General features: G+C 48.4%; 1 protein-coding gene across 1 annotated transcript in view; it reads right to left on the minus strand.

Annotated features, from left to right (window-relative positions):
* Positions 1–3,597, minus strand: part of LOC144101616 (uncharacterized) — a 73,718-nt gene extending 70,121 nt beyond the window's left edge. The window contains exons 1-2 of the mRNA XM_077634759.1: positions 3,400–3,597; positions 66–97 (exon numbers count right to left, since the gene is read on the minus strand). Coding sequence (XP_077490885.1) covers positions 66–97; positions 3,400–3,470 — 103 coding nt within the window. The 5' untranslated portion in view covers positions 3,471–3,597. The remainder of the gene's footprint in view (positions 1–65; positions 98–3,399) is intronic.
* Between the last annotated feature and the right edge of the window lie 14,357 nt (positions 3,598–17,954).

A 17,954-nucleotide genomic window follows, 5' to 3' on the forward strand; every position in this document is an offset into this window, starting at 1 on the left:
ATTAAAGTTGATTTTTACTAGAAACAAGTTGATTTTATTTTTACTAGATGCAAGTTGATTCTTACCATCTTGAGTGGTCCATCCGGCAAGTACTTTCCTGCAGTGAGCGAGGAAACAAAGTATTGTGACAACTGAGAAAAACAAAGGGAGTGTCACATACGCATTTCGTTTCCGCCCGCCGCGATGTCTTATTAGCTCTGTGCTTTCGGCTGCCGATTCATGGTTGCTAGTTTCAACGGTGGACGTGCTTCAATGGAGTAGAAAAACGTATGTTACACGGTGCGATCTAAGCGCACGTTGAAGAACCGCACCTGGCCTGAATTAATTCGGAGCTCTCCCTCACACCCCACGTGTCACTTCGGGACATTAACCCCCAATTTACAATCTGCATTCATCTTCTGTCTTTCGTGCTTCGCTCTAGATTAGATCAGGAACATGTAGGTGACAAGGCGGAATACCGGGCGAACTTCGTGATGCCTTCCGAGATTCAGCACAACACTATTTTTATCCTGCCTGCGCACAAACAAAGCCACACTCGACGGCAGCCTTCGTGGCAATGAAGAGAAGGGTACAGGTGTTCGCAACTGCCTCATTCTGCCGGGCGTTGCTCCCTTCGTGGTAATTTCTTTCCGTCGCTGGAATAGCTAACGCCATTTGCACGAGCTCCTTGTAACTAAAATGCCTGGCAAATTTGCTGCAAAAAATAAAACTTTTTTCCTTGACTTCTAATGTTCAAAACTGGTGACTAAGTTAAAAATGTTGCTTCCATAACACGTGTTATTCGCAACATACTATGTTTAATTAAGAGAAAACTAATAACTTCAAGCAGGAATAGTATTTGGCTGCTTAGCAAGAGAGGCGGGGGGGGGGGGGGCGCCACTTCCAGAAAACGCTGACGTGGAGCGTAGTTAATGTGGATTGGGACTGCAGAAAGGAAAGGGCCCATCGTCTTAGCATTGTTCCATGTTGGTCACATGCTCCTGAGGCCCCCGTTTATGCAACGAATAGCGAAGCGAAATGTTCTTCCTCTGTTTCATAGTAAGAAAGAGTTTTTATATTTTTTCAGCGCGCTCATATCTTTTCTAAGTTTTCGAAGCATTTTCTCTAAACGGCGTCGGCAATCACACTGATATTTTATTCGAATTCTTCGATTCTGCCTTTCATGCACGTATATTTATTATCATGCATGTCCACAACGTGAAGAAACACTCCCGCCGGCACCGATAATAGGCGCCGACATGTCTAAAACAAAAGCAGTCGTACGGGGCTCTTTCTCGGGAAGAGTAACAACTTCCGGGCTTCCATTCCCCGATCAAGAATGTACAGTACTCACGGATTGAAATAGGACATTCGGAGCGCTAGCCTTGCAGTGCCACGCAGGCATGTGGTAAACCACAGGCCGGCTGATTGGCTACTGGAAGGAACAATTCTGCTTTGTAGATGTTCTCCCTCTCACGCCATACCACAATGCACCACCTTGGTTCCATGAGCGTCTACGGGCGGCGCTCCATGAAGCGACGGCCACGCGCTCCGAATGTCCTATTTCAATCCGTGAGTACTGTACATGGTCGCTCAAATGTACTCAGATCACATGGTGTAGCATGTAACTCGCCGTAGGGCTAGGCAAAGTATTTTCCTCATTCTTGAAGCCCTAGGCAAATTCACAGGCACCGCAAGTGCCAGACTGCACCGCTCAAAAGCGTACCTTATGGTCTGGAAACCCTTCAGCAACCCTGTACACTCCCCAGGGTTTCACTGGGCGACACAGCAGAGATTGTTCCACACTGCGGAGTTCAAAAGAGGGAACGGCAACACCTTCCTCCAGAGTTTACAAAGTTAGACCAGTGGAGCTTCAGCTTCCTATCGGCGGTTATGTCCCTCTTCATTCTTAGGCCTAAGTCTTGACGGAAATGGCGGACTGCGACAGCCGATGACGTGGCACAGCCACGCACGATGGCGTGGCTTCTGACAAAGACTTTCGAGGCTGGTTAAGAAATTATGGTCCCGCAACACAGCATTTTGCCCACTGGAAGCGCGAGAAAAGCCCGTTTCAAAAATCCTCGAGCAGGTGAGGTGTTCCACTGAGACAGATAGCTGCCGGACAGTTCGATCAAACAGCGCTGGAATGGGACATTGTAAGAATTAGTAATAGTTCTGCCGACCATTCAGCATAATTTTTAGTAACCACACGCGTCACTATCTTGATATTACGTGCCGCTTCGGCGCTGTTTTCGTCTCCCGTCTCAGCCTTCGGGGGCTGACGTGGCATCCGCGTTGCACGCTGACGTGGACTTGCGAGAGCGGCAAGGCACTGCTGCCGCTAAATGCCTCAGCTGCGGCAATAAGTTGAACGAGTACGAGACGCGAAAAGGAGCACATCGCTAGTTTGTTTACTGCCAAGAGATGCTGAGGATCGGCACAACATTCGGCTTGATTATCTTTTCCTTTTAAATGTCTTTTAGAATTTTCAACAGTGTGTCATTTTCGATAATATATTTTAGATTTGAAACTATGCGCCTGAATTTTTCTTTTCAATTTCAAGTTTCGCACATCATATCAACCACCCCTTTGATACCACACACGACACGTCGTATCAAACATTTGCATTCATTTTGGCCTAAAAGCGCTGTAAGACGGTTCAGCGCATCTACCTCAATCTAGCGACCGCCGCAATGCATTAAATGGCTTCATTACCGTTGCGGTTTACCGCGAGTCTTATTTGCATACTTGTTAACATGGCCCCAACGCTTTCTCAATGCAGCGCTCGAAGCACAAGGGTTCGGTGTGCTTTCGCAGATTCCTCGTGTTCCTGTTCTTAACTTCTGGAAAGGGCTTCAGGAAAAGTACTCTTGCGCTCAGTAAGTACTTACGTACATACATACATGAGCGAAGCTGGGAGCCTCAACTCAGGATTTCAAGCTACCATTTTGCCAAGATTCATCCCATCAGGACACAAACACTCCCCCGTGACACATCACATCCAGACCTCTGCCATCATATGCATATAATTTGGCGTTTTCCATTCTGGCCCTAGTATTTGTTTTTGTTATTTTTTTCACACTGGTTCATCGGAACATCAGTGCAGCATGCCATATGCCGTGAAAAAAATACGGCGTAAATTATGTGGATTGCACTGGTTAGTTCATGCTGCGTACCTAGATTTCTTTGAAACTATTCGGCTGCCTACGGGCCGCTGGCAGGACTTGCCAGTTTTCACTTTTGTGTTTTCCGCAAAAGCGGAGGGGATTTCGTCACTGCAGACTTGCCTTGATGCACCGGCGAAGAAATCCGTGAGGCCGCTTCTTCTTAGTTACGCTACGTCATGTTGAGAGAGAACTAACGAACGCGGCAGAAGCGCGGAATGTGCGCAGTAAAAAGCAAAAACACCCGAACACGCACCCGTTCTCCCGGATCAAGCTTCCTAGCAGCAGATGCGCCGCGATGGCGGCTGCGACTCGCGCGACCTGCATTGTCGTCCCCTGTCGTCAAAACAGCAGCCAGGCAGGTCAGTTGCGTAACCTAATCATAGCACGCGCGCGCATACAGCCGTCCGAGTTTAACTCTTCACCAGGAAATTGCGAGACAGTGAATATGCGTCCGATCTCTACGAAGCTCAAGAGATCAACTGACGCTAGCAATTAACTCTCCACCCAGGGCAACTGTTGTTGTGCGTGCTTTTATTAGCCTTGACAGATGCGAAGGGAAACTCCGCTTTTCTTGCGACTGTGGGCTCTTTGTTGCGCCTTTATTAAGGCGCCTTCGTGATTTCTATCACCTCGAAGTATAATAAGGTGTATGCGCAATGCCACTTTATTGTGTTCTGGCAGGCACGAAGATGTTTTAAGCGTGAGGCAACAGAGAATATGAGTCAACTTTTGCCGCTGTGCAAAATTATGCTATTTTTTTTAACTGCACTATTGAGTCTGGACTATCACTGATCCGTTACATCAGTTATCACTGCCCATAATCTATGCCATACTAAAGCTGTTTAAAGGAAAGTAAATGCTGTTTGATAGACGCAATTCACTTAAACGATGAAATACAATGTATCGTTTACCTGCTAATTTATTACGACCACCCTGAGCGCTCGGTGAGCATTACGTGGGTGGAACGACGAGATACGAATGCCAGCATCTCACTGTACACAGGTGAACCGAATCAAAACGCCAAGAGTAGTAAAAGCGGGGAAAAAAAGAAAACACTCACCAACTAAAACTGCACGTCAGTGTGAGGTGAAAATTGAAAAATAAGGCAGAACCTGTCACACAAACGTCCTTGGGAGAAATTGGACGAAATAATCTTCGACATTGGCGCGATCAGACTATGTAATTCAATCCATTTTTTTAGTTGCGCTGCTTAGGCTGGACGGGCGAAATATAAACAGGCGCTAAGCATAATGCGTGGGACAATTACCAACGGGATTTATGTTGTTAAGCCTAGACTCACCTCCATTTTGCATAAAAGGACACGTGGCGCAAGGGCAGACGGATGCAGCGTTCGCTCTTGAGTAATGCTTCGCTCTTGTGGCCTTTTGCGCTACTGTTACGCACTGAAATGACATGATGAAAACTCGTTAGAAAAGAGGTGACTGCTTTCGTGCGTATACATGCTACGCGATACAGAAATCTGACCACCTCGTTCTCCACTGAGCTTACGTCGGAAAATTTGTTGTACGGCTTATTCAGATGCGAGTCTGACAATCAAGGTAGTGTATGTTTTTATCGCATGCAAAAACTAACGAAAAATAAACTTCACCGGAGAAAATCGAGTATGTAAAAAGCTAAATTGCGGTCACTGACCAGATCAGAGGACGAAAATGGCGTTAGTACAGCTCGAAGCAAAATGAAACGGGGGCGCATGACCGGCGCACTTCGTGGGCAGAAATGTGCTTGCGCATTACGCATGACTGTTTGCGAGCAAGCCTGCCGTGCCACCCGTCGTCGTCGTCGTCTGTGTTCCCTCTCGTGTCCTGCGCGTGCAACCATTCCTGAACGCGCAAAGGCCACGCATCGCTGCGGAAACGCGCCGCGGGAGCGTTGGTCAAACGTCCAGGGGAATCCCCCAGGGTGGCGAAGATTTGTGATAAGGGAGTAAGTACTCACGGTCATCCGCCAGGAGCAGCCCTCAGTTCGTAGAGCGACTGCTCCGCTGAAGCGGTGGTCGAACCCCGGACCAGGACAAATTATTCTTTATCCGAGACAGGCCCACAGGAGGGACAGAAGCCAGAGAAAAGGGTCAAGGATCTTTTTTTCCGACGTGCAGAAAGCCACGAGGTCAACAGAATGTAACCTACACGTTAACAAAACTGGCAGCCGCCTCTTACGTATGTGGGAAGCGCGGCAGAGCCTCGAGAAAAATGGCTTAAACAGGTATACAAATACAACAGAAAAGTTGGACTTAAAATCGTAAACCTGAAAAGAATGTCCCGAACCACTCCGTAGAACTAACTAAGCAGCAATGGAATCAAATCTACGAAGGCGTGACTGGGAACTTAGGCCCGAGAGACGCCTGGAATCTCTTGCGGCACCTCCTAGACTCGGATTCAAACAAGATGACGAAGAAGGAAAGTTCTGAGGACAGGCCCATCCTCGGGTCAGGACATAATCGAACAATTGAAATGCAGATATTTTACACCTGCAGGGAGCAGAAGCTGAACGGAGCCCGATTACCTTCTAGACAAGGACGCAACGGAGGCAGAAGCGAGCCTCGGACCCTGGGAAGGACAACGGGAACAAGACGCTTCGATCGCTTCTCTTAACGGAGTACGCGAACGAGTGAGTGGTGGGGAAAGAAAGGGCGAAGTCCCGGCGACCTGGAGGCACGCGACAGCCAGGTTCGTAGCACAACCGAGTGAGAAACTAGCCCTGGAAAATTTACGCCCGATCTCTCTCTCCCCTCGTGTTGGTAAACTCGCAGGACACGCAGCTCTAAACAGAATCCAGAACTACATGTAAGAATGCCTTTACATTGTTAGGCCACAATTGTCAACTCAAGGTAGGACGCTTATAGACGAGGTGCTCGCTACAGAGCGAGAGAAGAGCACGAGAGCCGTTCTCGCGCTGGATTTGACCTTCGAACGACAACGTCCTCCACAGGTCGCTGCTAGAACGTCGGCCCCAGGATGCACGACTGCTGCATCAGAGCATTCCTCTCTGACCGAACGCCAGAAATTCAAATTGGCTCAAACAAATGTAGTAGTAGTAAGTGGTTTAGTATAACAATAGTAATAGAAAGAAGGATAAGATTTTTGCTAGCCCCGGCATCTGCCATCGATACTGAAGCACCTGAGCTCGGGCAGCCGAAATAAAGGATAGCAGGCGACACTTTCGATTTGGGAGACAGGGGCACGCCGGAGGATCCATGCTTTCCCCTTTTTTCATCAACGTGACCTTAATTAATTTAGCCAACAAATTATCCAAAATATCCGATCTGTAGCACTCATTCCGCGCAGACGATATTACATAATGCACCGCGAGGAGTAGCTTGGGGATCATGGAGGTACTTACGAGCCGCGGGCCTCTCATGCTCTTCTCACAAGTACGAGCTCTTGAAGGAGCTCTGAAATGGCTCGGGCTCTGATAAAGGTGCAGTATACCGGCGATGGAAAAGCACGGCGCTTCACGAATATTGTCCAGGAAGAATTTCTTTAATGCGCTTTGTAGAGCCTGAGTGACCTGTAGTCAAATTTTGAATTTCAGTCTGCGCACCTTTCCCTCTCCTCTCGTCACTTTTTGCACGCTGGAAGGTCGGCGCTCCTCCGCCCCCCTCCCCCCCACCCCGAGTAATGCGGCTTATTGGCCGCGGCCTTCGTGGCTGCCTGACGTCTACCCAAGAACCGTTAACACGTTTTGGCGGGCTAGTTGGTTAGGCATCTTGAACAAACAGCGCGAACAAAGACGAGCACAAAAGACAAGAAAGCGAACGACACGGCGCCGTGTCGTTCGCTTTCTTGTCTTTTGTGCTCGTCTTTGTTCGCGCTGTTTGTTCAAGATGCCAAGAACCGTGTACAATCCTCCCCTGGAATGATGTGGGCCCGCAACGTCTACATAGAAAACGCTGTGTTTGGAGCCATAATGGCGGTGCAGGGCATTCGCCCGCGCCTGACGCCGTCCATTGTGGTTCTCTCTGTCCATTTTGGTCGGAAGGGGTGGAACACGGAGGGCGCCTCTCCATAGTTCTGGCACTCGTACCCTTTCCTCAATGTGATGGTCATGTTGTATATGTAGCCGGCCCAGTAGCAGTCGTTCACGGGGGAAGACAGCTGAACGGTCTCACATTTAAGGCACTTAGCACAACCCACGCGGAGGAGGTAGCAATCGCCCTAGCCGCTTCCCACGCTGAATCTAAATTCATCATATCTGACTCGCGAGGGGCTTGCCAGAATTATGAACTGGGCTGGATAACGCCAACAGCGCGACGAATACTTCGGAGAGCAGCTCGGGATCAGGACCCCACGGCCCGATTTCTCATTTGGACTCCAGGCCACCAGGGCCTACCAGAGAATGAGGCCGCCAACTCGGTCGCCCGCGCACTCACTAACCGGGCCCCCGACGTAGACCCTACCGATCTGGACCGGGGCTCCTATCCTCTGTTAACTTTCAAAGATATCTCCGCTTATTACCGGGACTCGCACCGTCAGTACCCGGCTCCTCTCAAGGGGCTAGGGAAAGCGGACGAGAGAATACTGCTTATACTTTTTACTAACACTCTGCTGTGCCCGGCAGTGCTCAGGCATTTTGACAGTTCTTTCTCTGGCCTCTGCTCTTTCTGTGGGGAGGTGGCTGACACGTTCCACATGGTCTGGGCATGTCAACACAATCCTTCTCTTCCGCCCCTAACCCCTTCCCATACCCGAGAGGACTGGGAGGCGGCCCAGCTCAGCTGCCTGGACCTACCGGCCCAACAAGCCCTAGTTCAGCGAGCTCGAGTGGCGGCCCAGACCAATGGGGTCCCTGAATAAGGTACTCCACCTAGTACTGTAAGGGGAGCGGCCCACTAGGGATTGCTCCCCACGCAACCTCTCTGCAATATTCAAATAAATGCTTTCACCACCACCCAAGAGCCACCTCCTCTAAGCCTGTACACGCAGGTGCGAGCGACGGAGGAGGGTGCCAGCATGAAAAAGTCGCCGGGAAGGGCTCGCAAACTTTCGCGCGTGATTGTGTGTATAAGTGTATTATTTTTCTCAGGTGCTCATGGCAACACAATGCGGTGAGTGAGAGAGTTTATGTGCTCTACTCGAGAGGTGTTTCTGAGCAACTTTAATACTACGGTCAAAACATCGAAGAAAAAAAAGGGCAGAACATATCTCCCATACACTGTAGCGCAGCAAAAGACGAGGACACAAGAGACGAGAGACGAACACCACGAGCGCTAACTTCCAACAAATTTTATTCTCCTGAAGCATCACATTTATACACCAGAAAACAGTAATCACACGAGCGAACAGTATCGATTTCTTTGAAAAACGAGCTCTTTATCTGAGAGGAGAATGGAAGGTGTGCTAACACACGAGCATCCTGACCTATTTATCTTTTCGGCTTCAATGATTTCGCGCGTTAACCTTTCTCTACTTTTTCCTATCACAAGACTTTTATCAAAGAAAGGCTTACAGGATTTTGACTTGCATGCGAGAATGTGGTCAACTAGCGATCCGCCTTGCCCGTTTCTGACGTTGCGAGCGTGTTCCATCAGGCGCTCGTTCAGACATCTCCCCGTCTGGCCGATATAGTGTTTCCCGCATGACAAGGGAATTTGATATACAACACCTTCATCGCACGTGACGTAGGGCTTCTGGTGCCTAGTTGCGCATCCGCGCGCTTTGTTGGTGTTGGCTTTTCCCAGTTTGCACAACGTTGCAAGTTTTTTCGGCGCCGAGAACACGACAGTCGCATTCGCTCGTTGACCAATTCTTTTTAAATTGTGGGAACGTTGACTTGCAGTCAACGTTCATTAACTGGGAAGGAAAACCCTACCTTCAGAAAGAAGGGATATGCATCGGGTCGTGCATAGCGCCAATTCTGAGTAATCTGTTTTTAACAAAACTTGACAAGGCTGTTTCCAGCCACCTTGACAGCTTGGACGTAATCAAGGTCTTTAGATTTGTTGATGACTTTTTTATTCTTGTTAAGTGTGACCAAGGCTCACTTGAGTCAAAGGCTCATAGCATTTTAACTACCATGACAGAACATTTTAAACCGCTTGTTTTAACATGCGAATTGCCCATCGATAACTCCATTAGATTTTTAGATATTAACTTCACCTTTCACGCTCATCACATATGCTGGGCCTACCAGCCGCGAAGCAACAAGCCGATGCTGCCATATCACTCCGCTCATTCAAAACAGATAAAAAGAGGTATTGTCAATTTATGTTTTAGAAATGCTCACCAGAAATCTTGTCCGCACATGATGACCGACAGTTTTCAAGAGCAGTCCAAGAGGCTTACTAATGCCGGATACCCCTCCCATGTTCAAGTTTCTGTTGCGGAAAAACTTGTTAAGAGAATGAAACCAGAAAATCAATGTAATCCAAACCCAGTTCCTCATGAACGGAAAAACCTTGTTGTATTACCGTATCTACACAAGATTTCCCACAATTTAAAAAGAATTGGTCAACGAGCGAATGCGACCGTCGTGCTCTCGGCGCCGAAAAAACTTGCAACGTTGTGCAAACTGGGAAAAACCAACACCAACAAAGCGCGCGGATGCGCAACTAGGCACCAGAAGCCCTACGTCACGTGCGATGAAGGTGTTGTATATCAAATTCCCTTGTCATGCGGGAAACACTATATCGGCCAGACGGGGAGATGTCTGAACGAGCGCCTGATGGAACACGCTCGCAACGTCAGAAACGGGCAAGGCGGATCGCTAGTTGACCACATTCTCGCATGCAAGTCAAAATCCTGTAAGCCTTTCTTTGATAAAAGTCTTGTGATAGGAAAAAGTAGAGAAAGGTTAACGCGCGAAATCATTGAAGCCGAAAAGATAAATAGGTCAGGATGCTCGTGTGTTAGCACACCTTCCATTCTCCTCTCAGATAAAGAGCTCGTTTTTCAAAGAAATCGATACTGTTCGCACGTGTGATTACTGTTTTCTGGTGTATAAATGTGATGCTTCAGGAAAATGAAATTTGTTGGAAGTTAGCGCTCGTGGTGTTCGTCTCTCGTCTCTTGTGTCCTCGTCTTTTGCTGCGCTACAGTGTATTGGAACTATGTACCAACAAGCCCAAAAAGCCACGCTACAGAACATATCAAAATCTATTTAGACGGGGCAACCATTCCCGAGGTGGGGACCCTAACAATCCTAGAATGCAAATGCAATCAAACACAACAGAAACGATCAAGAAATTAAAAAAACGCAGCTAATCAAACGGCACTTTTGATCCGCAGCATCACGAATAAACAGAGGAGTAAAGGAAGCCGAAACAGGGAGACTGGTGCAGACCTTCATTCTGAGTAGAATTATCTGCTCGGCCCTGTACCTGTTTCTTAATGCCAAAGACCGGGAAGAAATCGATTCTTCACTCATTAGACAGTCGAATGAAACATCGCTGAACCTACCTAGGTACGCGTCAAACGGAAAGCTATTGCGGATCCGTATTCACAACACTGGCCAAAATTATTAAGACGCATCCCACCACCCAGCATGTAAGGCTCTCTCAGACTGAGACGCGGAGGTTCGTCTTACGCAAAGTCGATTCCAAGCCAAACGCATTAAACTAAACGTCTGCCCAAAAAGCATGCATCCAGAACAGCACGAGGGCAGGCGCAGGGCACGAGCTGAAGCGATTCAAGAGAAGATATCCATCGACCAAGACGCAGTCAAGATGGCTCACAGGAAAGGGATAATACGGGCTATGGTTAGTACACGTTGGCGGAAAAGAAGTGACGGCGCTTTTTGAAGACGGGACAGAGAACGAGACAGACGCCTGCGCTGACTAGCAACCAGAATCATCCATCGTGAAAATCGAGGCAGCGCACAAAGGCACCTGGCGAGCAAGATGACAAGAGCGGTAACAAGAAAAAAGGGGGACCACACGTCACGCACTCGGGAAGAATTATGCATGGTCACAGATAAGCACCCGAGCGTGCTTATCTTAATCAGTGAAATTATAATCAATCGATTAATTAAAGCAAGGAAAAAAATGCAAAAAGGGGGTTCGCAGGTGCCAAAAATCTCACAACGAAAAGCCAATCCTTCATTATGCTAATTAAGAATATTTAATGCGTGTACTTGATGAATTAATTCAAACATTTAAATATTGTTTATTGTTAGTTTATGCGGGTTTAACCTCCCAAAGCGACTCAGGCTATGAGGGATGCCGTAGTGAAGGGCTCCGGGAATTTCGACCACCTGGGGATCTTTAACGTGCACTGACATCGCACAGCACACGATCCTCTAGCATTTAGCCTCCATCGAACCGCCGCGGCCGGGATCGAACCCGCGTCTTTCGGGCCAGTAGCCGAACACACCGCGGCGGGTACAATTGAAAAAAATGAAAAATGCGCTCAAAGGTGTCTAACTGCTCTGCTCTGAATGGAAAGCCCAGACCACTACGCTATCGCGTCATACCCTTAAGGCGGAGCCTAAGTGTCCTCCAATTCTTTTAAGCATGTTATTTATTACATTTAAAATGTATTCTATCTGTATTCACGAAATTATTTACAAAGCTTTCGGGAACGCCGCGAAATACATCTCAAAAGACAGAGCAGATGAGCACTAGGCAGGAGGTAAAAATGTGCACATCACCAAGACAGAGTGGCATTCCGGTTTAAAGTCGGTCTGTTCATGCACTTCCCTCAGATGAACAATCATTTGTCAGAAATCTTAACACTCTTCCAGCCTGTACGAATTGCCAAGCACTCGAGCTGCACATGCAATGTCGTCGTCACGTACCCGCGTTCACAAGTGTACGCCAGTCGTCGTTACCCTCGCATCATCTTCCATCCGTGCGCGTGGAAGCGTCAGCAGACGAGCATGCAGCAAACCGCACGAAATGGCTGAAGATCAGAAGCAGTAGAATTCAGAAGGCCCAGTGCTATCCAAGTGTCATCGGGTAATGATACTTAAGCGACCTACAGACTTTCCTTTTTCTGAGCCTATTCTGTGTTTAGCATTTATTGTAATTGTCGTGGTAAACGCTGCTGCGTTGTTTTCTAAATATTCTTGGCGTGCATTACTTTTTGTACACAGACACAACAACGCGTTGACTCATTTTAGGAGTGCATATAGATAACAATGACATGTTATAAGTGCAGGGCACATGTACGCATGCAGTGCGTGCCAGAAGTAAAGGCAGAGCGTGACTGTCTCGGTTTTGTCTCACGTATTAGCTCAAACAACGTACGTACACGCACACAAACAACATTATAAGCATCAAGCCTCTCGCCCAATAGTGCCTCGAGGACTTGTCTTATATGTTTATTACTCGGTAATATAGGTAGAAGTTGCCGACTGCAAAAATAACTCCAGTTTTAAAACGCCTGTTAGTAAGGGTGAGGGAGGGCCAATGATGTGTGGGCGAGGGAGGGCCAGCAAATTTTTCGAAGTGAGGGTGAGGGAGGGCCGGATAACTTTTCAAAACGAGGACGTGAGTGAGTGAGTTGAGAGATGATTCTCATCATCACTCCACTACGGTGCACTTGTTTGGGGAACCCCTACCAAAGACAATACTCATGAGCTTCATTTGCTACAAAAACCTGCCGTCCGCATAATTTGCAAAGCGCCCTATTTAAGCCACACGCAGGAGATGTACAGGGAGCTAAATATTGTCAGCGTAGAATCTATGTATTGACTATCGACTTTCTAAGCAATACCGACTAGAAAGAGCCAAAGGGTATAACACCTTGAAGCTACAGGCGAATCTTGAAAAACACACGCCCATGTACCCAATACGCAACCCAGAGGAATGAAAACTGACCAAATGCCGTACGGGATATCGAAAGCAAATGTTACCAACATAGAAAACCAACATAGACTGCCAACATAATACAGATTTTGAGTCTATTTCATTGAGGAGCCTGCGCAATAAATATGTACAGGACTGAAATGTCACCACGTTTTAAATTTTGAAGCTCTTTGTGCATTTACTTTTTTGCTGTGTTCTTTATCGCTGATGTCTTTGCATCATGTATGTATGGGTAAACATGTCTGTTGTAAATTCGTAAAGTTACGAGCGAGAGCGCCTAAATATTACGGCTATCTTAATGGGAAACGCCTTTGTCGTCAGGTTTCGAAGAAAGCGCTCGGTAAATTTTGATGCCGCCTCGGCTTTCACATTTCCCGGACTTCGTAGTCGGCGCACGTGTGGTCGACAAGAACAAGCGACTCCTGACAGCGTGGTGCAGAAGATGCTATGTGTACCGAGGCGGCTGTATTTGGGAGAAGGAAGGCTGCTTGCTGTATGCGTAATGAGGCGTCTCTAACCGGGAGAAGGAAGGGGCTGCGGTGTTGCGCCCACATCTGAAAACGACAGCGCGACACGACAGCCAGCGTAGAAAAGAAGTGCGGTTCGCAGGTAAAGCGAGACGACCGGAAATCAGCAGACAACTCCAAAGTATGCGAGTTAAGGCGTGCGAAACGCTTGCATTCCAGAACAATTTTTGCTGTGGGTAGAAGAATAATGGACACCTTTAACTTTGCACCCTCACAATTACTGACATTAGCAGCCGTCAGAGGCGGCGACTTGTCGCACTTTTTTTCACGGCGCACGAGAACCTGTATGAACAGCACTGTTTTGGCCAACGTGCAACTGCAGCTCGAAATAAGCAAACCCAGTTCTTGGAAAAGTAGTCGAAATGTAGAGTGTTTGCGTTAACAGAGTCGCATTGGAAGATGCTACGCCCGTTGTCAGAAAGTAACGACTGTTCACAAGGTGCCGAGTTTCTCGACAGACTAGGTGCGAAGGATGATAAACTAACGTAAATAACTCTTATTCGCTGTTTCAACAATCTCTGGTACCACGCTGTCTGGGCAAAACACCGCATTGCTGAAATTTCCTGCGGTTGCGATAGTTTCCTCGTCGAAGCGGCCCGCCACTGCACTACACTCATTGCAATGCTTTCGTACGGGACCCAACATGACGCCGCCGAAAGTGGTGTCCTCACTCTGAAAGCACCCTACGCGGAGCTAGTGTTCCTGCATACAACTCCATGATATACTAGGGGAAAAATACGCGGAACTAAAGTCACTGGAACGGGAAAAGTAATAATAATAATAATTGGTTTTGGGGGAAAGGAAATGGCGCAGTATCTGTATCATATATCGTTGGACACCTGAACCGCGCCGTAAGGGAAGGGTTATGGAGGGAGTGAAAGAAGAAAGGAAGAAAGAGGTGCCGTAGTGGAGGGCTCCAGAATAATTTCGACCACCTGGGGTCTTTAACGTGCACTGACATCGCACAGCACACGGGCGCCTTAGCGTTTTGTTTCCATAAAAACGCAGCCGCCGCGGTCGGGTTCGAACCCGGGAACTCCGGATCAGTAGCCGAGCGCCTAACCACTGAGCCACCGCGGCGGGTACCACGGGAAAAGTACCGCAACCATCGCCGGAGCCGCCGCCATATTTGGTCCAGCGCCGCTTAAGCGACGGCCGCGCGCTGAGCATTTTATGCAGAATAAATTAGGTTTTGCGAATTGTGCGTGCTTTTACAGCAATGAATGAAGCATACCGTTGTCCGCTTACTAATTAGGCGAAAAAAGGCTGTAATTATTAAGGCGGAAGCCTTTCTAGCTGTGTGACCGGATGTGTCACTCGTACTAGACTAGAAGGCATGTAAGGAGAGAAATTTGCCTTTGGCCGATATGGGCCAAAACCGATGTCCAACCGAATTTCACTGCCGCGGACTCAATGGTGACCTCCAAATTTGCCCCCCCCCCCCCCACCGAAATTTAACTTCCACCGATTTGCACCAAAATCGATGTTCAACCGAATTTCACTACCGCGGACACAATGGTGACCTCTAAATTTGTCCCGGGCCGCTTAAAAGAATCGCAAACAACGCACAGGAAGGCGCCAATGCTTTCGCAGTATCGAACGTAATGAGACTTAAGTGATCCCCTGAATTTTCGCTTGCGTATGCATCACGCGTACTGTCGCGAAAAAAAAAACATGCGAAAAGCCGCTCTTCGCATTGATTAAGGCGAAAGTCTTTGTTGCCTCATGGGTGGCGTGGCATTCTTCGATGTCTTTATGCAGGCATCAAACGCACAAGCGTCGATACGCGACTGGAAATGCTGTGCACGCTTATCTCAGCCCACAACAGCAATCTGTGTGCCGGCGGCAGCGAGAAAGAAGCGAGCGGACCATTCATGGTCGGGAATGGCCACGTGACCGCTGAGAACGAATCGGGAGCGCGCTGGCGCGAGAGAAAGCGAATGCGGTACTTTTCCCGCTACGCGGAACGAGATAGCAGCCGCTCCGGCTGCCTGAGCCGTGGTCCGTTTACGTCTTTGGCCGATAGTGCGTCCGTATCGCACATACATCACCTTAATTCACACGCAAACAAAGTTTCCGAAAACACAACACAAAAGTGTTTCCACTTCACCGAAGTAACAGTCGAGTTCCTCCTGCTTATTTCGACCAGATCAGAGGTTAAAATGAATGCAAGCACTACAGCATTGAGGGTTATCGCGCTTGACAAAACTATCGAGGTTAGGAAGAGCAACTGGATCAGTAAAATGGGTGACATTGAAAAATAAGTGCCACTTCTTAACGCTCATAACTTGCTTCACAGTTTCTCCGAAAGTTCCACCGAAGACTTTTCCGCTCCGATGCCAGGCAAAGCGGTAATCATTGTCAGCTGTCCAACCCTTCGCATTGAGCAGCAGTTCGTGGTTTTGACGTGTCATGTTCACGGCGAGTGAAGCACTCGACTGAGGATCTCTTAAAGCTGCCCGGTTCTGAACCCACATGTCACGAGCTGACTGTTTTGAAAAGCATACAATGATTCCGGGTACCTTCCCTGGTCCAGACGAAAGTCTGCGCACAACATCCACGTCATTTAGTACGAGCTCTGCAGATTTTGCTGCATCATTTATCTTTTTTCCATCACGTTTTCATTCTTTGTCACTGGTACGCCGTGCACCTCAAGGTTCAGCTTTCTACTACGCCATTCAAGGTCATGCATCGTCATTTTCATGGGTTCAGTATCATCACTGTCAAAACTGGCCTGAAGTGCATTGACGCGCTTCTTCAAACCGCAGATTTCTTTATCATGTTTTACATGTTGCTCGAGTATGTCATCGTATCTTTTTTTACCTTAATTCAATTGACTGCTTCTCCTCATTGGCTTGGACGGGTAGGCCATCTCATCTAAACAGCTAGCAATACTGGATTTGTCAAAGCTTTCTGCTTTTGTTTCTTTTGGGGTGAAAGCTTCTTTAGGGTGAAATGCTTGGGAAATGAGTCGTTGACCCCACCTTGAGTAGAACAAAACAACCTTGTGCCATGGCGCTCTTTGACCGCAGGTGCCCTTGCGCCATAAAAATTCGTTATCATCATCTTCACGACAATCTGGACATCGCCACGACCTTTCTCGCCTTTGGCCTTAAAGATTGACTCAAATTCCGGAGCAATCTCGGGGATGGTAGGCGTACTCACATTCGGCGCACTTGAAGGCATGTCCATCACTAGGTAGGAATTCTTCGCGGGAAGGGCATGTCTATGGCATGATTGACATAGATGTATCTTGTGCAGCATACACGCTTAAAAGTAGGAAAAAACTGTCACGTAACAGCAGGACCGAGAGCGTGGCAAAACACACAACAGCGAGCAACACGGCAGCAGCGGCGGTGGTAAAAGACAAAGACGTTCCGCCGAAAAGATTTTTTTCCACCAACCTGGAAAGCGAAAATGAAACGAATAAGGTGGGCGCCTCTTCACCACCGTCGCTGCCGCTCGTGTGACGAACCCGTCTCGTAAGGTTTCTTCAGACGACAGAAAATTGCGTCCGTTGTCTCAGCCGGAGGTTCGAGCCCGGCCGCGTGTCGATGGTGTATCATCGCATTACATAAGCCGGCCTGAGCTGCGTCATTCATGCCACACGCGCAAGGCGCGCCTCGGCCCTTATCGTTTCCTCCGAGCTCGCATGGCCGAGCGCGAAATGAAAGCGGCTGATGTCGGCCAGTCATTACGTCGCCAACAGAGCGACGATACATGGCGTCAGGAGTGGCCTTCCCCACTCGACAACGCCCTGAACAGAAAGAAGGCTTCGACGCCGAGCTGCAGGGGTGGATCTTCTGAAGCCGCCGGACCCACTTCGCATCACAGTTGACGTCTCCGAAAATTGGCAGCGATTTAAGCAGAAGCTAAAGCTCTACTTTACCGCAGTTGAGCCAGACGACAGGCCGCTGAGCGCTGCTGCAAAGGCTGCAATGCTGTTGACGTTAGCCGGTGACGACGCTATCAAAGACTTCAATAATTTTACTTTCAACGAAAGCAAAGCAGACCATGATACGGTCGTAAAGAAGTTCGACAGCTACTGGAGCGCCCAAGCGAACGAGGTGACCGAACGATACTTGAGCCAGACGACAGGCCGCTGAGCGCTGCTGCAAAGGCTGCAATGCTGTTGACGTTAGCCGGTGACGACGCTATCAAAGACTTCAATAATTTTACTTTCAACGAAAGCAAAGCAGACTATGATACGGTCGTAAAGAAGTTCGACAGCTACTGGAGCGCCCAAGCGAACGAGGTGACCGAACGATACTTGTTCCGCACGAGGAGGCAGGGGAAACCTTTTTCACGTGACGTAAGAAAACAGGAAGAAGAAACAGAAAGAGGAAGAACAAGACTGCAGAGCAAAATCAATTGATCAATTGTACTCTAAGTGGCAGAGAACATGAGCCACGCAACTGGCCCGCCTGTGGGAACACTTGTGCAGCCTGCCAGGGGAAGAATCACTTTGCAGCACGCTGTAGAAAAGCAGCGCAAGTCACTGAATTGAGGAATGAGGAT

The sequence above is a fragment of the Amblyomma americanum genome, chromosome 8 (assembly GCF_052857255.1).
Source record: "Amblyomma americanum isolate KBUSLIRL-KWMA chromosome 8, ASM5285725v1, whole genome shotgun sequence".
Lineage (NCBI taxonomy): Eukaryota > Metazoa > Arthropoda > Arachnida > Ixodida > Ixodidae > Amblyomma > Amblyomma americanum.